Source organism: Ursus arctos, unplaced genomic scaffold (assembly GCF_023065955.2).
Source record: "Ursus arctos isolate Adak ecotype North America unplaced genomic scaffold, UrsArc2.0 scaffold_12, whole genome shotgun sequence".
Lineage (NCBI taxonomy): Eukaryota > Metazoa > Chordata > Mammalia > Carnivora > Ursidae > Ursus > Ursus arctos.
This window is the reverse complement of record NW_026622786.1, coordinates 17,402,646-17,425,522: the sequence shown is the minus strand read 5'-3', so window position 1 is coordinate 17,425,522 and position 22,877 is coordinate 17,402,646. Positions and strand designations below refer to the sequence as shown.

The window sequence follows — 22,877 nt, the reverse complement described above, 5'->3', positions numbered from 1 at the left end:
TACACTCTAAACTACTGCAAGCAGTTCTTGCTGCATCCAGCAGTTCCTGGACTGTGGAGAACTGCAGCCAATGTTGGTTCTCTGCTGGGAAACACCCACAAAGTCTAGCTTGCCCATGTCCTCCAAACCCCGCCGGTTTTACCACACTCGCATCAGACCCACCACGCTCAAACTCACACTCTACCCACAGTTACTTCCCACAGCAGAAAAGGAAGGGCGGAGTTCAAGGACAAGGTGTCGTAACTCCTGACTTTTAGAGGGCATCTGTTTGGGAATGTGGGAGAGGACTGCTGACAGCTCTAACAGATTCCTCTTCGCTCAGGATAAGCAAGGCCCTTTACTCAGAAGGGCTGCCCAGCAAATCCTCATCTGGAGGCAAAACAGGGAAGCCTCCTGGGCAGGTTCTTACCACTTCGTACCACTAAGTAATGGCCTATAAGCATTCAATACCATCGGTCTCTTAAAATCTTGGGCAGGAAAGGACGGAAAGAGAGAGAATAAGACACAGATGCACAAAAGAGGAGAATGGAGGACAACATTGGATGCAAGGCAGAAAATCAAGAGAGCAAGAAAATTATGTTTAAAACTCCAAGAAGTAAATTTAGCCAGAGTTTTAAATTTTTTTTTCCTGCTTTATAGTGAATTCTGTAACAGAGTTTAGAGAATGATGGTACCTTTTAATAAATGATATCTGTGTAAGTAAGCGTTATCTATAATCTGCAGGGCATAACAGCTTTATTTTCATACTTTCATGACTCAGTTTCCTCATCTTAAAATAAGAGATCCTAGAACTGAGGGTGTCTAAATCTTCCAGCTCTGAGACATTCCACGGGGAAATGGTCAGGCACGGTCCCAGGGAGGCCTGAATTTCTCACATCACTTCAAAGCATTGAAACCTAAACATACTTGGTAGTTACTAATTTAATTAAATTCAAAAGTGTTTTTGCTTAAAAAAAAAATCTAGAAAATCCCTTTCTCAGAGAAAACCAAACACATGATTTTACTCCGGTTGTTTATGAGGTTTAGGCACTATGTGTTAAGACATCTCCATCGATCCTCACAGCTAGTTCACAGGACTGGAGGCAGAACTCGGGGGTTAAGAAAAAGGAGTTGGACTGCCTGGATTTGCATCTTTGTTCTATTAATTAAACAACTAAGGCAACTTACTTATTTTTCTGTGCCTCGGCTTCTCATACGTAAGACAAGAATAGCAGTAATTCCAACTTTAAAAGGTTCATACAGAACGGAGTTGAGAGCAGTAATATACTCAGAACAGTACCTGGCACTTTGTATTTAGTTAAAAAAATATAAACTTAAAGACTAGGTGTCATTATTATCCCTGTTTTGGAAGGGAAAAAACTAAAACTTATGAAGGTTAAGTAACTGGTTCCAACGTCACCCGGTAAGTAAGCTGTGGAGAGGGATTCAAACCAGAACTTGTGGCTTTCCTGCCATCACGCACAGTCTCCCAATCCAGAGTTACTCATCAAGGGCTGGAGGACACTGGGACGAAGACTTAGACAGGAAATGAACTGCTTTTTTTTATCTGCCTGACCAGGAATTCCAACTGTTTCCTATTGCTTTTTTTCCCAACGAAAAGTTAAAAATGTAAAGTCCTTTAGCATCGTGCATTTATATCACTTCGAAGTTTGGTGCTATTTCTTCTATCCACACTTGCTCCATATCATAAAAACAATAGCAAAAATACAGATTAAGCCCGTAACTTCCAAAAAAAAACAAAACCCAACTCCCCCCCCCAAAAAAGCAAAAACAAAAATAGACTTCTCATCATAGCACCTTAGATTAAAACACTGAATTTTTACTGTGCCCAGGCCCTGTGCTAAGCATCAATATTGTTTCATTTGATCCTCATGATAATCCTCTAATTTCCATTTTACGGAAGAATAAATGAAACCTTAGAATGCTTAAGTAACAGCCCCACACTCGCACAGCTAGCACAGGACAGAGGGAGATTTTCCACCATTTCTGCCTGACTCTCAACTACTCTCCTGCACTCGTCCAGCAGGATGCAAGAACCATGTCGACTATGGGATCACTTCACATTCCTCGCAGACTGAAACTCCTAAGACAGGGCTGGGGGGGAGCGGTTATAAAAATACATTAGCCTCCCATGAACACCTAACATGGTAACTGTCCTCAAAGAGATTAAAGGATGGGGCAAATAAAGACAGAACAACCAAAATTTAAGTAATAAGCTGTATCAGGTGGACAAGTGAAGAACAATAATAATAACATACAACATTTCTATTTTACAACTTTGTCAACTGTCTCTGACCTTCAGAAACCTTGGTGGGTGCTAATCTTGTCTCCTTGTCTTAGCAGACTTGGAGTCAATTGCGTGAACACACTGACTCCATCAGAAAACGGGAAGCACTGCCCTGAGGACCGTACGAGTTTGTGCAGGAAGGACCTGGCAGAGGGCCAAGGGCAGGTGCTCAACCAACCCGGGATACTTCTCCTTGTGGCTGCCCATGCCTGGCATGGAGAGCTCACGGCTCAGGGGAACCATAAAAACCATCTACCGAAGGAGCAGAGTGAGAGGAATGTGCTGTGATCCCAGTCCTCTAATGGGATTCACACCTTTTCTACAACTGCCCATTTTCTGAACTCAGCTCTGAAATGAGCTATTATTCTCTGTTTCACTCTTCTTCATATTATCCAAAATAATTCAATGTCCACCTTTTCCTTTGGCAAAATCAAAGGTGGACATGGCTACCTTTTGAACTCAAGCTGTTAAAGATCCCTTTCGTCTGTTCAAAAAGTTTTACTGATTTTGAAAGGTCTTATTGATAAAACACAAGCGAAACTCAGGGGAAAAGGACAAAGAGAAAGAAGAAGAAAGAGAAAGTATAAAGAGGCCAGAAAAGAAAGAGAAGGAAGAGAGCCCAAGAGGAGCAGAGAGAGGCAAAAGGCTATTGAATGCATAATTGCCAACAGTCTTAGCAACTGGCTCATGTAGCAGTCATGGAGCATTATTTTTAAAAACCAAGGGGAAAATATTTACATAAAATCCAAAGAATATATGCTATCTGTTAAATGCTGCAAAATGACAATGTATTCAATTCATTAATTCATGAATTAGTCTGTGTGATGTTTACTTCTGGCATCATTAGCATTTCTGAGCTGAATATTTAAGAGAACAAGGGAAAAATTCAAGGACTAAAGATAGAAGTGAAAAATTATTTTCTTTTTTTTTTTCAGTTTTGTTTGTCTTTCTCCATTTGTGTGCTTTGGCTATATTTGTGCAGCGTTAGTGAGACTCAGGGGCTGGGCTGAATGAAACGGGTGGCACGGAACCTTCCAAGCCCCCCTGGAAGGCCTCTGCCTCCCATGTACCTATAAAAGTCACAGGAATTTCGAACAATTTTTCAATTGTCCTTATAAATGATAGTTTCAAAAGCAGATATGTCACAATAAACACATATTAAGAGTAAATTAGCCCTTAATGATGTTTATCAAGTTTTACGTCCTAATTAAAAGCAGAATCACAAGAAACATGACTTACCAGCAGAATTAAGTCTGCCACAATTGTCTACTCTTCCCAAACATTCCTTGTGTGCTCTCGCGCCACACTTAAAACATAAATAGCCTTGATAAAATGTTCCTCTGGAAGGTAAAATTAGAGAGTGATATGTTAAAAGGTGCTAAATGCTGCCTCGTTGAAGTCAGGAGTGCGAGAAAGAAAACAAGGGAACACGGTGCTCTGCAAAATCATCTTAGCGGAGGGAGACAGTCTCTTGGGGTTCGGAAGGAAGCGTCCGTCCAGGTACAAGGCTGAGGAAAGATCTGTTGGCTCCAAACTCTTAAGGCCATTTCCCCACTTCAGAACATTTTGTCTGGGATATTAGAAAAGTCTGAAACACTGAGCAATTATACCGGCTCCTTGAAGCTGAGGAACGGGACCCAGAAAGCCTACCTCAGGAGCATCAGGCAGACTTTGCAGGAGGTCACCCGATTGAAGGTGTGCATCTTGAACTCATGGAAATTGGAGTCTGCGTAGTCTGGCCTTATGTTCGATCTATAAAAAGGAAAAAAAAAAAAGTAGCTTCCTAAAGAAAGTTTCACGACAGAATGGCAGTCTAGTCATCTAAAACCTAAACTCATCAGCATTACATTGGGTAGAGTTCTGATTCAAGCAAAAAGGCTATTAAATGTGCCATGTTTTCTAAGCCAAAAGTAGGCTTTGCATTAAAATATGCACCAAACTCTGGTTGCGTGCAAAGCAGCAACATGGAAGGATCTAAGCGAACTAACCGTCCTCAGAATTGAGGGTTCCCAGGGAACTTTACAGAATGGCCACAGAGGTCAACCTGCTGGGGAAAAACACAAAAACCTGCTGGATATTCATGCTGGGGGATAGTTGGTCTAGCCACACCACTGAAATATGAACTAGAGGGGGAGGGCGGGAGGGAGGGCAGGAGGGCGCTTCATTCCCACAGAGGCCATCTCTAAATAGGCATGTGGATAACGCAACGATCTGTAAGTGAATCAGGTAATTTTATAAAAAGTTTTGAAGCAAAACATCAGTCTGATCATCAAAAACTTCCTCCTTAACAATTTGCTTTCCTTGTAATCCAAATAAAAAATCATCAAAACTGTTATGTTTTAGATTTTATTTTTATTACCTGCATATGCAAAAGAACATATGAAGCATCCCGCAAACTACCATAACTAACGTAAGATAAATAAATAAATAAATAACACAACCAAAGTAACTTTGCACCAATGCTCGTTACTCTGTTTAACCTTCACACCAATCCTAACGACTCAGCATGAATCATATCGGTAATTTACAAACAAGGAAACTGAGGCTAACACTAAAGTAAGGGAAATGGCAGAATTGGGCACTCCAATCCAGGTCCGTTCTGTTGGCCCCTGAAGCTTAGTGCAAGGAGGGGATTCGATAGTATTCACCTTAATATAATTAGATTGTTGGAAACAGTCAATTTAGCCATTTCCAGAGGAGTTTTTATATTAGTCATTATTTATGTCACAGAAGAAAGCAGAATACTTAGGAAAAGACTAAAAAAACATATAAATCAGACGTATACCGAGAAAGCTAAGATGATGCTCTCCGACACGTTACAAGCAATTTGAGAGAGTGCAGGCAAAGTTTGAGATACTGATGAGCTAGGATTTCCCCTTTTATAGAATACGGCAACTCTCAACCACACAGAGCCTTGGTGTAATGAAGCATAACGCAGGCGGGTGACCAGGCATCAATCTCCGAGGTACCAGGAGAAGCCTTATGAAAAAACATTCGCAAAGGCAACTGGAGTAGCAGGCAGTGATGCAGAAGTGTCAGAGAGGTCAGCCTTCCAATCCATCTGCTGAATATGAGCATGCTAAAAATGAAATCAAATATTAGTGCCATCTGGGATTTCTCTGCTCCATGCTTCTGGTGACCTCACTTTTTAGGAAAATGTTCTGCTGCATGCTGAAAAGCATGGCCTTTCCATAGCAGTATTTTTGTGTTCCTGATTAAAAATTATAGTTCTTCATGAATAGAGAAGTAGAGAAAAGATAAGGCTCTAAAAGCAAAACTCTCTTTGCAAGATTCTGGAGTCCATAAAGCCATGCATTGGAAAGAGCATCAAACTCTATTTCCTTAGCCAGGAAGGCCGGGTGTTCATTTCTCTCTGAACATCAAGGTGATACAGTCACCCATGGGTTGTCAAATAACAGCTTCAGTCCTGGGAACTTGAGGAATTCATCAGCCTGGAGTTGAAGACCAAGAGTAGGTCTCCTTCAGCAATGTAAATGGGTCCCAAACAAGTAAGAATTTAGTTCATTTTAGAAGCTTGCCGGGGACAGAGGTGGAACACCCTTCTCTCAGGGTCAACTTAAGTGACAGCCAGTCTTTCGACCATCAGTTACTTTCCCCAACCAACTAGGAGTAAGCTGACTTTTTAGAAGACAAAAGGCTGAGAGGAGAATCACACTAAGGAGGTTTAAAAAAAAAAAAAAAAGGACAACATAGAAAAAAAATTCTGAAAATATTGTTAACCATTGTTGCCATAAGTGAAATGAGACTCAAAATGTAGAGTAGAATGGTAGGGAAGAAACGTTGGAATAAAAAACAAAAAACAAAACAAAAAACCCTATAACTGCATATTATTTTTTAAATTTAAAATTAAACCCTAAAGAATAAAAGTTACTTCTATGACCCTGGAACTGCACCTGGGGCACTACAGAATACAAAAGTACAGTCAAGGGCAGGAATCTGAAATTAGAGCACCTAGACTTACATCCTAACTTGCAGGTCACTAACAGCGTGACCCTGGGCGAGTTCGTAAGTATAAGACAGGAATACTCATAAAATCAAATTCATAAAGTGAGGTAACGTACGTAAAGTGCTTAGGACTCTGCCTAGCCCAGAGTTATGGTCAGTAAGCACTGGCTACCATTTACGAATTGCTGATTCCAGATCCATAAAATAATGATATAATCAGAATAGTGCTTTATGAGTTGTAAGAATCTCTTGGTAGTTTTGGGACCTAGTCCCCAGAGGATTCCCACTCTCCTGAGAATTTCATGCAGGAAGCCTGTTACATGCTCAGTGTCCTCTGGACCAGGAGTCCACAGATAATGATGGAAGCATGATAAGAAACAGGGGTGCCCAGGAGAATATGTGTGCATAAAAGTCCAGGGAATTCGATGAAATCATATCAAGTGCCAAATGAAAAGAGGTGTCAACACACATGGATTACAGGCTGTGGGGAGGCAAAAACTGAAGGCAGTAAGTTGGCCAAATGGGAAGAGTTAGAAAGGTAGATTGGAATAGAAAAATATGGAGGAATATCAGAGTTATAGGTGGGCAACACAGAGACAAAAATAATCAAAAGTGGCATTTATTGCACACTTGCGATGCACTAAGCACATTAATAGGCTCTTCATATATTTTTTCACATTTACTTCTCACAACAAACCTAGAAGACAGAGTCATTCATTTCATATTAAGTACCTACCATATACACAGATCCTAAGGCCTGAACAGCAGGAAGGATCCCTCAGCCAGAGCCCAATGAGTAAAATGGAGAGATGAAAGAGATGAGGTAGGAGAGGCTGGCAGGGGCCAAGGAAAGGGGTGAGACCTTACACGGGGATTAATATCACATTTCGTTGACACACACACACACAAAAATCTCTGTGGCCACTAGAGAGAGCATTCCTTTAGTGAAGCAAGAGTGAATACTGCAAGACCATATGGGACTGGGTTATCTATAGATGAGAACTGAGGGTCAAATATAGGTTAGCTCACTTGCTCAGTCACGCAGCTCTACCCAGAGGATTCCATTTAAGGAACCTATTTTGATATATGACAGTTTACTTGTGAGAACTTGAATGGAATCTTGTAGCTTTCTCAGGAAAATGTTCCCATTTCTTTTGCTCCATATAGGGCCCATTAGTAATACAATTAATCAATCAAATATTTACAAGGCAAAGTATGTTAATGCTCTTACACCTCCTTTTCACTTTACACATTCTGATTCCTGCCTCTTCTCACCTGGTTTCATGGTTGGCACTAAACTGAGGACCACGTGCCTCCCCTTAGCCTGGGTCCCTTCTCCATTCTCTGGATCTGCATTCCCAGGGCCTCCACAGGCGTCTCAAACACAGCACATACAAAACTCAGCTCCATACCTTTCCTAACATATTGGACTCTAACCAAATTCTGATTTCAGTCCATCAACATTCACTCTATCTTCTAGCCTGGAAACTTGAGAGGTGCAATGAATTCTTCCCTCTCCCTCATACCTTCTACATATTCATTTTCCCTTAACCCCTTCTCTGTGCCAATTTCTCCTTCCCAGAAACCACATCGAGTTTCTGTTGATGTAACCTTAAAAATACCTCCTCAAAAATTCAGGTTCCATTCTCTTTCCTTATGACCTAATTCAAGCCCTCAGTGCCTCTCAACTAAATTCTTATAATGACCTTCTTAATAATGCCATCTTCTACTTTCTCTCCCTATGTAGGGCCATCTTCCGTACTATTCCCAGAATTACCTTCAAAAAATAAAAATAGGTCACTCCCTCCCTTGAAGACTTCTGCTGGTTCCTGCTGCCTACAGGGATAAAGCTAAAACTTCCAGCAAGGACATACAAAGTGTTTTCAGTTCTAGCATGCCCCTTGCATTCCTCTTCTTTCCAAACACTCATAAGCCATAGGTATACACGAGAGGTACACAGACCTTGTCACATTTCCTAAACTTATTCTTCTCGCCCATAACTCTGCACTTTTGTGGCCCAACCCCTCTGCCTAAAATGTTTCCCTTGGCCTGTAGCTGCTCACTTGCCTGGTCCCTCATTTTGGACCAGATAAAAATGTGACTCTTCGGATAAGATCTTCTGGGAGTCCACATGATAAAGATAATGATTATCATTCCATCTGGGTTCCCGAAGTACTTCTCTAGCCCTCTCGGGTAGTACTACACGTTGTAGTAGAACCACTTATGATCTGCTTCCCACTACCAGAAAGCTAGCTCTGTGCTGTTCATGTTTATATTGTCAGGGCTTACGGCAGTGTCTCACATTTAATATATAACATCGTTGAATAAATAAGCAAAAGCCACCAGCTATATTTTAAGTATCCGCTACTTAAAGGGAAAAGAGCTAAAGGAAAAAAGAAAAAGAACAGTTACTACCCCTAGAAAATCATCCATTGAGTTAAAGAAACAAAAGCTCACACCCATGAAACACCCACAAAATATGATTAAAGACAAAAGAAATAAAACGATCAATCGGTGGCTACATGGGAGCAAGTGAGAACAAGGGGTGTTTGGTAGATGAAGGAAAAGGGGAAAGTGATTCGAGTTTGGGGGGAAAAGAGAATGAAAGGTCTGAAATGAGTATAGGGGTTCACAGATAGTGGATACGGCAGGTTTTCTACAGCACCATCTGTGACACCATCATGGTTAAATTTACGTGTCAACTTGACTGGCCCTGGGATGCCCTGATTTTGGTCAAACACTTTTCCAGGTGTTAACATTTAACATTTAAAATGGGAGACTATTATCTTCAAGACAGTTATATCATGCCTCTTTTTAAATAAGATTTTTAAATACACATAACAATTTATCACATTAATAACCAAAAAAAGCATTGGGTCATCTCAACAGATGCCAAAAAAGATATTTAATAAAATGTAGCATGTGCTTCTGATAAAATTCTAAATAAACCAGATGTTGATTATCAAGCTAAAGAGTATCGAGCTAAAGACAACAGAAAAACATACTTAATTTTAAACACTATCACTATCCTATTGAAGTTAAGGAAAGTTTGCAGAAGTCAATTATACTATTCAGCATTGTTCTGGAAGATCTGATCAATGTAATAGGACAAAAATAAATGTAAGAGAGAACGTAAAAAAAAAAAAGCATACAGAATTATCCTTTGGAGATGACATTGTTGGGACAACTGGGAAAAAACAAAAGAAGAAACTCAACTAATGAAACTAGTAAGAAGAAAAGACATATCGGGTGGTGTCTGGAAAAACAGATCTCTAAGCTCCCAACGTTCTCCAGTGGTGAAATGCAGGAACACGTGGGTAGTATTTTCACCCAGCAACATTCCTTGAGACTCAAAGTTCAAGGATTTTCACAGGTTGGTTACAGAGGCACCATCATGATCAGCCACAATCATTAAAAACTCCCAGAAGGAAAGTAGACGCTCACCATAAATCACGTGGTTAAAAAAAAAAAAAGTCTCGGTAGGCTGGCACAATGAAATTCAGTCCCGTTGGCACACCAAATGACCTTACCACTTGGCACCAGAGGGGACATTTCAAAGCCGAATTTCCCAGACGCCAGCCAAGGGACAACCCTGTAAGCAGGTCCTTTTAAAGACAGCAAACCCAAACCCACCAAGTTGACTCTTTCCTGCACCAAAATGTCTAAGAAAATTCCTAGCATGAAATGTTCAGGTTCTATATGAATAAAATTTAAAAATTAATGGAGAAAAATCAAAAGTATTCAAATAAATAAAAGCTACATATCCAAACTGCTGAATAAGTTTGCATATTTTATTATAAATACACAATCTCTCAGGTTAATTTATAAAGTCAAAACAATTCCTTTGCCCCAAACCAACACACATTAACACGCACGCGCGCGCGCGCGCACACACACACACACACACACACACACACACACACACATTTTTTTTTTTTTGAGAAATCATTATAAAATTCAACTGGGTGAATGAATGTGTAAGGATAATTGGGAAAAATTGTAAAATGAAGACAAATTATTGTAGGGAGTATGTAGGAAGTAATCATAATCCAAGAGATACGAAAATGTTTTTTAAAGGTACATTATTAAACCTGTATGGCACTGACAAGACAGAAAGATCAATAACAGAGAAGATAAAGTCGTGCAGGGGACCAGGCATGAGCACAAACGTGGTATGTGATTTTTGTGACAGTTTGTCCACTTATTTATTTACCTGCTCAAAAATTTAAAAACTTGTCAAATACATAATATGTGCTAGGCAGTGGGGTACGATAAGGTTTCTGTTGTTTGGTGCTGATGGGGAACAAACATCTAAATAATTCCATAAACTATGAAATTACAGGTGTGTCAAAGATAGCGTTAGGAAAACTTACAACTTGGAATGTGACCTTGTGAACAGATTAAGGCTTTCCTTCAGAAACAATGCTTGCATTCAGATCTAAAGATAATCAGGAATTCAGCAGGTGAAAGAATGTTCCACACGAAGGAAAAAAAGAAACAAATTATAAATGTATTTCAGAAAATGCATTCCTAGCTTTTTGAAAAGGTTAAGGAAATTACATTATTATCACCTATTTTATAAGGATACAGAGCTGAAAGATTGATATTATCAATTTGACAAATATGTATTACATGCCTAGGATGTGCCATGAACACAGCGAACAATGAGGAATACAATGGACAGAACTTCTGCCCTCATGCAGCTTATTTCTGCACATAAATATAAAATTTAGATAGAAACCTGAAATATGTTATAAGAAAACAAAAACACTTGAAGAAAATATTGATGACTATGTAATCTTTAAATGTAAAAAATAAAGATGGCTGGATTTATTTATTTTTAAAAACCCAAAATTTTCCTTGAATCAAAAAAAATTTTTAAAAACCCAGAAAGTAGGAAAATATCTGTAATACGTATGATAGAGGATTAATGTCCTTGCAATACGTAAATGCTCTTGAAAATCTGTAAGAAAAAAATGGAGACCCCAATGGAAAAATTAGCAAAGAAATCAACAGGGTTATTTATTAAAAAAAGAAAGAAAACAATCAATAAACACAGAAAGCATGCTGAAGTTACTGATAACCAAAAGAAATGCAAATTTAAATAAGATATTTCACATATCAAACTGGCAAAAAAGAGATCAAAGAAAACAGATAACACCTAGTATGGATGAAGCTACAGATATATCCCAAAGTCTAACCCAAAAGCTTTACTAATTCTTTGACATAAAATTCTACTTATTAGAAATAATCGTGAAGGTTCATCACAACATTTTTTTTTTAAGGTTTTATTTATTTGACAGAGAGAGACACAGCAAGAGAGGGAACACAAGCAGGGGGAGTGGGAGAGGGAGAAGCAGGCTTCCCGCTGAGCAGGGAGCCCGATGCGGGGCTCGATCCCAGGACCCTGGGATCATAACCTGAGTTGAAGGCAGAAGCTTAACGACTGAGCCACCCAGGCGCCCCCATTGCAACATTTTTAATAATTAAAAATTGGAACTGATTTAATTAAAGAAAATAGGAAACAGAGAAGTTACAGCACATCTAAACAACGGAATACCATACAACAATTCGAAATGAAAGAGGGAACATATATATTAGCCAAGAAAGATATCTGCAATATATTATAGGAAAATAAGCTGTTACTAAACTGTATCCATAACTGTGATGAACGTAACACATAACTACTTGCTAACATACATATGTGAAAATGAGAACAATAGGTAAAGGCATTATGCATTTTTTTTTAATTTTATAGTTATCTGTGTTTTCCAAAGTTCTCCATTATTCAATGTATTCCTTACATCTCCTCCTTTTCGAGGTGAAAAGAACAAGAATAACCACAACAAGATGCACAAGCAACCTGACTAGAGTACACAGATAATATGTCACTGAACAGGATCTGAGGCAAAGATGCGTCTCAAAGCCTCTGCTCTTAATCACTAGGCTAAAAATATCAAAGGCAATTAAAAAGCAAAGACAAACAGAATTAAGTGTTTGCAACATATGTGAAAATATTCTTGGTATAAAAGGAGCTATTACAAACCAGTGATAGTACAATGATAAATCTGACCCACAGAAAACTTGGCAAAGAATACGACCAAGAAATTGATAAAGAAAAACAACTGACTGAGAAGCCTGTAATCAACTATTCAGCCTCATCAGTAAATGGAGAGAGATGGGTGCTGCAGAACATCAAGGCTACAACACACACCATGTTTGGAAATAGTCATTCCTGGGCGCTAATAGCTTTGTTCTTCCCTTCCCAATCACCGCCCGCCCCTACAGATATGATCTTCGCGAGGCTGCGTTTCGTCTGAGAACCGACAGAGCTCATCATCTGTAAGTATTTCCCTAAATGGAAGCACACAGATTGTTAGTACTTCAAAATGGCAGCCTAGCCCCAAGGACAAAAGCGTGGTGCTACAGCAGGAATTGAATTTTCTGGAAGAGGCAAGATGTTGCCCCATGCAGACAGAGTGAGCAGCAGTTGTAGGCCCAAGGAAAGCTAGCTCAGCTATACTGCATTTGCTCCTGTTCTTTCTGCTAGCAGTAAGATCTTCTATCCTTGACTAATAAAATAGGATGCCACCCAAACTTCTCGAGTGTGGGGGTGGCATGTATCTTTTTCCTTGTCAATATATCACCCACTAGGAAACCTTGGCTTTCAAAAAATGAAAATCAGAACATTTTGTTTATAATAGTTCATGACTGTAAATAAATTGACTGTCCAGTGATAAGGTATTGGGCAAATATATTGTGGTAAGTCCATATAATGGAGGAATAATCAGCCATTTAATCATATTAAAGAAGAGGTTTTACAAGAAAACAGTAGTATGAAGTTTTACTATAAACAATACATCCATATGTATATATGCGTGTGTATCTGTTACTATAGAGGATATAACATATACAAGAAAGGAGAAATTAGGACCATTATAGAGTCTCACAGTGTGTAATGTTCCCTCATTATACTTGTAATAATATCATTTTTTACATTTATTTGCATGAGTATTTCATTAATATTTCTTTTCCCCCAAAATACTATAAGTTCCATGAGGCCAGGGCTGTGTCGATTGTACTTAGCTCTGTATCCCTAGCATGATGCATGGTGCCTGGCATAAACAGGCATTCGACCAATGTGCTGAAGTTTAACAGACTGTCACGATAAGATCGAAGATAGAAGAGTAAAATGAAGTTCGTGTGCAAAATATATCCCAAACCCAACTGACTGTTAAACATAGGTTACAAATTGAGATAAGATAATTGTACAAATGTTCCTGGCACTACAGTGTAGGAAAAATCACACTGATCAGGCTCTTATCACACTGATAAAAGGGGCACAGAGTGTGATATGTAGCCAATGTGTTCAACAACATCCTTATAAATACAAATGTGCACCTGCCCTTTCTACCTCTTCTTCATGTGAGCCCAGGACATCAAGCTAAAGTACTATTCAGCAAAAGCAATTCTATGGGGGCCCTTTCGGGACCTGTTCCATCTACACATCATCACTTAAAACAACCTTCATGTCCCCTAAAGCCAGATACCAAGCTTTGGCTAGTCAAATACCTTTCAAGTTTAAGAATAATCCCAAATATATGAAAATTATCTGTAGATAAGATAAACATTTGTGTCAAGTCCTCAAGTACTAGATCCAGAGGTCCTTTTAATTTAGAAGAAATTTCCAAAACAAATAAAAGGCAATTATTATCTCAATTGATATTAGCTTATATAACTCCTTTCTCCACGAGGACTAAAGATATGTCAGAAAAATACACAAATCATACAGATCTAAAGTTCAAAACAGACCCAGAGTTGTATGAAATAGAAACCCCATGCCCCACTCAGTGCCCAACATGCAGGACAGATCACTGAGGCAGCTGGAAAATGGATCTAATTTAGTAAAGTATTTTGTAAACTCTGAGATTTACCAATTAACTAAACATTTGAAAATATCAGAATAGCATATCTAGGTTGTTTTTGTAATGTCTCATGTGCTTCTGAATTCTCCAGTTCTAAAAAAGCATACTTAAGCCAAGTAGTCTTAGCCCCAAATCAAAATATGATCTATCATTTTATTCCCCCAATGTAGGCTCTCCTACAAGATTCAACTTTGAGAGCTTCATTAAATGGTGGGTTTTTCCTTTCTTTTGTTATCATGAAAAATTTTAGAATATCCTATATTGTGAAATTAAATCCACCAAATAGCTAAGTACAAAGAACCTGAGTCACATAATCTTTCTGTAAACAATCCTAAATCATTACTTGTTTTTTCGTAATTTGTTCCCTCAACACCCGCAGCACACTAATTACACTGCTGGCTATTGGAAAGGGCAGTAAGATGAACAACAAACAGGTCCTCCAAAAACCAAGTTAAAAAAACAGAGTTCACAAGGGACACCTTCACCTGTTCCTAAGGGTTCATAAACGGAATGAAAACAGAAAAGAGATTTATAAATCACATCCAAATCTTACTCTTTATATTCCAAATCACGTACGGCCCTTTATCTAGGGAAATGAATAAATAGTTTCAAAATATCAATAAAAATAAGATAATGTTTGGCTCTGAAAAATAGTATTTTCTTATCTATTATATATTGCACTTCTTTATTTCATTCAACGTTGACTCTATAGTAATTTTAAATATACATCCATCACTGAATTTCTGTGACATTTCAAGGAAATTATTGAATAAAATGTAAAGTCAGTGAAATCTATAACACATTTAAAGTGGAAAAAATGCCAGACTACAAGCAATTTGGGTCTTTGTTACAAGCTTCATGTATGGCTTTTGGCACATAACATATCTTTCTATTTTTAGTCTCCTTGCTAATCAAAGAATTACATCTGTCATCCCTGCTATAGAAGGCCATGGTTCAGGAGCGGGAGAAGGAAGGAGGATCACCCTTTGTTGGTACCTGTTCTGTCACTCAGATTTGTCCTGAAAATAAAATGAAAACACATCTATGTACATCTTATTAAATTTTATTAAATGAAAAGCATTATACAAATGCTAGATGATACATCTACTCTTACTATTATCCTTGTCATAAGTGACAACATGTGATAGAAAACCCAGAGGCGTCATAAAGGGAGAACAAAATAATGACCCACTCATCACCTTATCCTGAATCAATGGGAATAAATTTCATAAGCATATTAAAATGTATTCATTTAGTCATACATTCAACAAATTGAGGACCTATTGTACTCCAGTTGCTTTCTAACACTGGGAATAGAACAGTGAGTTTATCTACTCCAGCAATCACAGATCTCCAGTGAATCTGGATTATCTTGCTTTACTTCAATTCTCCCATTAAAATATGTGATGTATCCTCTTGATACTGAGAGGGTGAGAAAGGTAAAGAGAGAGGGGCAGGCCGGCTGACATTCAGGACCGAACAGCAAGACACGTCCCACTGTTAGCTACTCCATGTAAGGGACAGGGTCTAGAGAATCTGGACTTTCTCCTTCTCTGGTCCACTAAATCTGCACCCTAAACTCAAACACTGAAGATGACATGAATTAGGAATGCTGAGCTGGCATGGTGAATTTAAGTTCTTGTAGCACATTTTAAATTGGGTCTGATAATATGAAGTTTGCTGTTGAATTCATGTGTTTTATAAGCATGTAGAGATGGAGAGAATACTGCTACAACACGATATTAGGGAACAAAAGAAGAAATCTGGAAGGTAATCTGGCATGCCTCATAAGGATTTCCTCTTCAAATCTGTGATGATTGTATATGAAAAAACGTTTTTTAATCAACATCTTATCCTTTTCATTTCAAGTCTCGGTTTTATACTAGACTCCATGCAGAAGTATAAATTGAGCAGGACTTCAGCATAAACTTTGCACGAATTGAAGCTACTATCATTTAACAAAACCAAAACCTGCTCCCCAAAAGAGGCAAGTACTTTAAAGCATTATATATACTTGTTAAAGGGAAAGGCATATTCGTTATTCACATCACCATGACAAAATACACAACTAATAAAGGTTTTTAAAGTGGTTTGGAATATTCTAGGCCCTGTGAAACTTATGCTTCATGAAGACGTCTGTGCTCTTACAAGCTTGCCATAAAGTGAAGAGACGAGACTCACACGTGGACAATTTGTGCAGGAGGGAAGAACTTGCACAGGGCTTGGAGAACCACGTGAAAGCAGTCACAGAATAGCTTCAGGAGCAAAACACAACAACCGGAAATGCGAAGACAGGTGGCTACCCAGAGTCCCCATTCCAGAGAAGATACAACAAAATCTTTGATTAAAGTAGGAGAGAAGCGAGGAGCATTCAAAGGTATAAACTGCGTGGAGCAATGATTTATTCAGGTGAACAGCTTGAGAGTTGATGCCCTGAATTCTAGGGTGGACAAGAGAACCATGGATGGGTTCGTGCTTAAAGACCAAATTTAGGCACAAGAATTGCATCAGGGCACACAGAAACAGAAAGGTAACAAAAATGGTATAGGTCTGGGTGGGGGTGGGGGAGTGTACGTTCAGCAGAATAATTAAAGAAGGATGATTGGTCTCAAAATATGGGCTCCTGCCGTATGTCTGTCCTAGTATTAAAGAACTTCCTGGAGCAGGTCAGGGGCTGCTAAGGCTGACAAATGAGAGCCACATGGCCAGTGACTGTTGCCAAGGTCTAGAACCTCTGGGAAGCATTCAGCACTCAAGCTGGAAAGAATGGATAAATAGCACTGAGCAGGCAAGGCACTCCAGCACGAAAACTAGTGCGGGATTAGCCTAAGTCAGGAAAAGGCTGGACAGGTAAGGAAAACGGGCTTCAGAGGACAGCAAATGCACTTGACCTTCAAGGACAGAAACGTGATGGAAGCTATGCTTCCCTTCCCTCCCCGCCCCCTCAAGGCAGATGGGGAGAAAAAACACAGATTCATCTCTCTCTCCACCAAGAAAAACAAACCACCACCCCTAATGGGATCAAGGCTACCTCAGAGGGAGGAGAAACCCCACGCTTCTTGGGTCTCTCCCCCAGCCTGAAGAAAATTCGATGATGCCTTGATGTCAGACAACACAAAACAAGCAGGAAACCCAAGTAAACCTTCAGCTTCCTCCAGCCACAGAATGGAGGCCCTTCAGTGCTACTTTATGTTTCCAAGTATTTGGGTGATAGTATGTCCCAAATATTTCTGAAGAAAATGAATCCAAACCTGCTTCCACTACCTGGGTGTCCAAAAGGGGGCCAGCCCTGTTTTCTGTGGAGTCAGTGGCACCTACGAGTTTCAGTTATGCAGAATAGCCTGAACCCAGCCTCATCCTCCACCGTGAAGTGTTAGATTGATCCTCTAGTCCTGCCTTTCTGCTGAATGTTGGGTTTTTTCTTTCCCTTCAAAACTAATTACATTAGAGAAACAGCATAAAATATTCTGCAAAGCACACTTTTCTCAGTATCCTTGTCAATGAACTTCAAATTGTCCTGTGATTTGGGATTCTCTGTCCTACAGTCTCTATCCACTCTGAAATAATTTAAACTCCCAAATGAGGCCAAAAGCATACAGAACAGTGAAACTCAAGTAGCTACTCCTAAAACAAAAATTGGAGCGGTCTCACTGGCTTGAAATAGACACATGTGCCAGTCTACCCCGGAAAAAGAAAAATGCAACCATCCTCAAAAAACACCAAGACACTCTAGCAAACAGGCATGTCGAAAAACGTCTGCGTGCCCTCGATGCCCTAAACAATCTTATAAAAGTACAATGAAATCCTGACCTTGCTTGAGTCTACAGAGCCTTCCATGCCCCCACACTAGGGGAGGTCAGTGGTGGACAGCAGCATGGGCCACAGGATCTTCCTCGCCAAGCTCCACCAGCGGCCCTGGCCTCTCCTCCACCATGAGCATCACGTGCCTATGTTCCTGCCACAGCCTGTGGGCTCAGCCCCAGCCTTATGCCTATGCCCTCAGGGTTCTCCCTCCGTGCAGCCCAGCAGAGGTAAGCAGCACCCTCTAGCTATGCTGCAGCCACCAGCTGAGCTCGCAGTAGTTCCCACTACTGCAACCATCGTTCCCCCGCCCCCGCCCCAGTCTTCTGTAGGCTTACAGCAGGATTCTCATTCTGGGCCTGGCCCCTTCAGATTGCCAGGTCCCTTAAGATGGGGAACTTGGTGTGATTTCCTTTTATTCCCAGAGACTGGCTGTTGGCCTCATGCATGAGAGCCGGTGAAGTGCTCCCAGCCACTGTACATCGACTCTGGCCGGAACCCCGGGCCTGCATTCACCCAGGAGGAGAAACTAAAATTGTCGGCCTCGGCAACTTCTAAGTGCTTAGGACCCTGGAGCATCGTGACACTTGCTTTACCTGTATTTTCTCATTCAACGTCACAATTGCAGATGATGAAGCTGAGACTCAAAGAGCTTAAGAAATATTTTGAGGGTCACCTAACTAGAAAACTAAAGCGTCATGATTCAAATGTTGTCTATTGATTTCCAAAATTAATGCTTCTCATCTTTATCTTATGTGACCCTGAGTTTAACAAAAAAGAAAATCTGTAGGGGTCTTGGTTTCTGGGAATCTTCACCAGGCCCATGCCTGGGATAATGAACAGAAGAGCGGCCCCAGCCCATGAGAATGCTCCACAGCAGCCCATGGCCCTCAGCTTGTGGTCACACCAACCCACCGAGCTCAGAGCTCTAACCACGGGATGTCCTCCATCTTACCATCCCTCCCCCCATCCTATGCCAATTCCCAGAAAAAGGCGTTCAGTATCACAAGGGGTCTCAGGGTAATGCTCAGCTGGGGAGCTGGAGCTACATTAGACCACAGGGCACACAGCAGCTTCACACACGAGCCAATAACTTAGTAGACCCAAGTCTTCCTTGACCCCGATGGTTCACCTACACAATTAAACACTGCTGTTGGCCATACTCTACAGAGTGGCCTGTTCCTTGTTCCTTCCCGACCCCCAAAACAATGTGCGATCATATCTTCCATTTTTCCGTATTTGTTAGTGGTACCACCATATTTTCAATGTTGTAAAGAACAAAAACAATATCAACATGGGGCTGATATAAAAGTTTAATACATTAATATGCACACACACCCCTGCACTGTGTCTGACACACGAAGATACAGAAAAAATGATACATAGTATTATTTTATTTAAATACTGTAAGGTAGATATCATGTCTCCACTTTGTGAATTCCTAATAGAGGCTTTCTTTAGAAAAGGAAGTTAAGCAACTTGTCCCAGCTCATGAAACTATTAACAGGCTGAGCTCTGATTTGACTCTGAGCAACCCAATACTAAGGAGTTTGAAAAGTATTATGTCGGTCACGAGGAGCAACAGAAACATTTTAAATAGGAAAATTTTATCTCCAACCATAGTATCCTGTCATAAGCTCAAAAGAAATCCATTTATTCAAGATATTTTAAAATGTTCATTCTGTCTCATCTTCAAACCATTGTTCCTTGTCACGACTATCCTTCCTTTTTCCCACCACTCCAAATCCTATCCATCCCTTAGCTTAGGCTTCCCAGATCACTGTAGCCCATATAATCTGTCTTGTCTCTGAAATTATGTGGCACTTGCTCTTATGCTATTACTCAGTTGCTCCAGTCATTCTTTTATTTAAAAAGTATTTATTAAATGCCAAACATATACCAAGCACCGTGTTAGGAATAAGGGTGGGAGGGGGGAAAGCATGGCCCCCGGCCTTAAGCTCCTTTCAGTCTCGGATGAAGATGAAGACATGCACGGAAGTAAATCTGATAAGGTATTACCCAAAGGTATAGGATATGGTGGAGAATAAAGAAGAGATTTGTCGATTCTTTAGCGTAGTTTAAAGGAGAGACAGGGTATGAGGGGGTGTAAAGAGAGCAACTGTCTTCGATCTGAGTCCTAAAAGATGAAAAGCTGTTCCCTTGCAGACCTCAGGAGAGGATAGGTCCCAGGCAGGTAAGGGACCTTGTGATCAAAGGTCCAAACGAAAAGGAGCATGGCATGCGCTGGCAGCTTCCAGGAACTCAAGCTTAACTTTAACGCAGGTCATGCTGGGCAAATTTCAGTAGCTAATCAGAGCCTGTTTCTTGGGGTTCCTGGACAAGTATGTGGCTATTACAGAGCAATATTTTCAGTCAATGATAATTTTTATTGACACACTATTCCTTTCCCTTATAGCAGCACAACAGCCATGTTGTCCTGGGTTAAGTATATACTTTCAAACAGCAATTCTGATTACATGAAGGCAAATACAAAACTCCTCTGAATATAGGTTATTGCTAGACGAAAACAAAAAAAAAAAAAAACTCAAATGAAAGATTTTAATATATGCTATCAATATCCCTATCTCAGAAATAAATGATGATGTGTGACTGCCTACCTTCAGGTCTATTGAAAAAAATCAATGATCTTTTTAAAATTTGAGCTCTGATATTTGCAAAGTGCTTTTGGTTCAGATGAGGAAAAGCACTAGAGGAGTACACAAACAGATAAATAAATCAATCTATTAAAAAAAAAAAAGAAATTGCTCACAGAAGATAAACAAATCACTCCAAAGCAGAATTTTATTAAACTCTACTTAGGTCTGATCTTCACGCCAGCTACAATCCTCCCAGAAAGTCTCTCTGTGCTCCGGCTGCAAGCACCACGTGGACACTTTTCGTGGAGCAGTGCTGACCACTAACGGCCAGCTGGCTCATTTCGGTTTTTCCAGCCATGTCTCAGAACTGTCTCTGAAGAAGCCACTGATTAAAGTAATCAATCAATTCTCTACACAATAATGCTCTGGCTTCTTTTGCTTTTCATATCAAAAAGCCCCGCGCACTGAAAACTAGTAGTAATCAAGTTTCCTGGATCACACATTATCTGTGCTTTTTGATCAAAGGTTCACAGATAATTTCTTTGGCTTTGCAAAACGATGTGTTCTACTGAATCAGCACAGACTATCAATCTCATTTCTTTATTAATTTTGAATGTAAGGAATGCCTTCATTTATAATTAAACTAAATTAATTTTGAGTATTACTTTATCACCACTATATTTCTACAGAAGGAATAAGTCCTACTTATTGAATTTTCCTGATGGTTTACAGACTAGGTACACAGAATTTAAAGCATATCATCACCTTTAGGGCATGAAACATTCATCTCCCCAAAGGGATCACACTATCATTATCCAGTACGTACATGCACACACGTTCTTGTAAACACCACACGCAGAGTAATAACTATCGAATGTATTTTTGCGAACCAAAAGAGAATAAGCACAAGAAAAAAAATGTCATAACTGTTGGGTAGGAATAAAAGATGATGAGATTACACTATTAATTTTGTATCACAGTTAGCTTCCACACCTCCCCCAAGTTCTTTTTCCATTCAACAAGGCTTCAACGTATTCAAGAAACAGGCTGCACAGAGTCAAATATAAGAGCAGAATTCTTAGTGCTGCAGGAAAAGAATAGATCACAAATATTTTTAAAGCCCCTCTTTAAGATGAATGAAGTCCCAGAGAAAGAAAGAGGACCCTTGCCTTGCCTGGGTCCCCTGGCCATGTCAGTGAGGAAGGGGGTGGGGGGGAGCCTAGGTCCTTTCTTACCTGTTTTCTCCTTGTCCAGCACTCTGTGAACTCCACTAAGGAGTCTTTTCCATTTGTTCTCCTATTCTGTTTTTAGGATGCTGGGTATGATCTCCACTATTAAATCTCAGAATCTTTAAACCTTCATTATTATTCATCATTAACATTATCCTCAGCTGCCTTACCTTTCCTCCAAATTATTAAAAATATTCCTAAAGCATAAATTAATCATTAGGCATTTAACCTCTAAACACCTTTAGGAAACCCGGTTTGTTGGCAATTTTACATAAATGTGAATTCTTACTTTCCAAATAAAATTTAAAAACCAACTGCAGTCTACTAATAAACATTTAAAATTAATATTTGACTATTTCTCCAACCAGTCAGATATTCAGATTGTCAGCCTCTCTAGTATATTCAAAATGGCCAGCTAGCCATATTTTAAATTAAACATAAGCCCATGGGATTTAGCTTTTGTGGGCTTTGCAAATTTAGCCTTGTGTCAATATCAAGAGTCAATACAAACCTAATACTAAAACACTCAATCTCTTATGTTGAAATTTTATAAAACCAAGGATTCTCTTAAAGCATCAATACCTTTTAGAGTCATTTTTAAACCCCAAAATAAACTCAATCTGAGGGGAGTTTCATTATAATTGAATATGGAATTGCAAGTTAGACTGGGCAACACATTAAACAATTAAACAAGCAAGAAGTTTAATTAAATTTCTAATTCACGTTGGATTTCACTCTATCCTACAATTATAAGGTTTCAAGCCAGTATCAAGTATTCAAGAGCGCCCTGCTGAAAACATATCTGTAATGTCAAGAGCGAGCAATATATTAATGTCAAATAGATGGTGGAATAATGGCCCCTATTGCTAAGATCCACTGGAGGCTGGTTGACTTTTCCCCCTCTACCCCAAGTCCTCTAGTCCCTGGACAGGGAAATGGCAGCTTTTCATGGCAGAGGTAATGGGAAAAGAGGTAGACTGCCTCATTTTATGGAAAAGGAACCTGATAAAAGGTTGCTCTTGAAAGAAGAGGAATCACCAGGAATTGAAGGACCTGGAGTCTAATTTTCATT

The 22,877-nt window shown here is 39.6% G+C and overlaps 1 protein-coding gene across 2 annotated transcripts in view; it reads right to left on the bottom strand.

Annotated features, from left to right (window-relative positions):
• Window positions 1-22,877, bottom strand: part of VAV3 (vav guanine nucleotide exchange factor 3) — a 340,276-nt gene that overhangs the window by 120,506 nt on the left and 196,893 nt on the right. The window contains exons 16-17 of one of the 2 annotated variants that reach the window (XM_026484676.4): window positions 3,938-4,039; window positions 3,527-3,627 (exon numbers count right to left, since the gene is read on the bottom strand). In XM_026484676.4, coding sequence (XP_026340461.2) covers window positions 3,527-3,627; window positions 3,938-4,039 — 203 coding nt within the window. The remainder of the gene's footprint in view (window positions 1-3,526; window positions 3,628-3,937; window positions 4,040-22,877) is intronic. The other variant, XM_057310419.1, reaches the window with a different exon arrangement.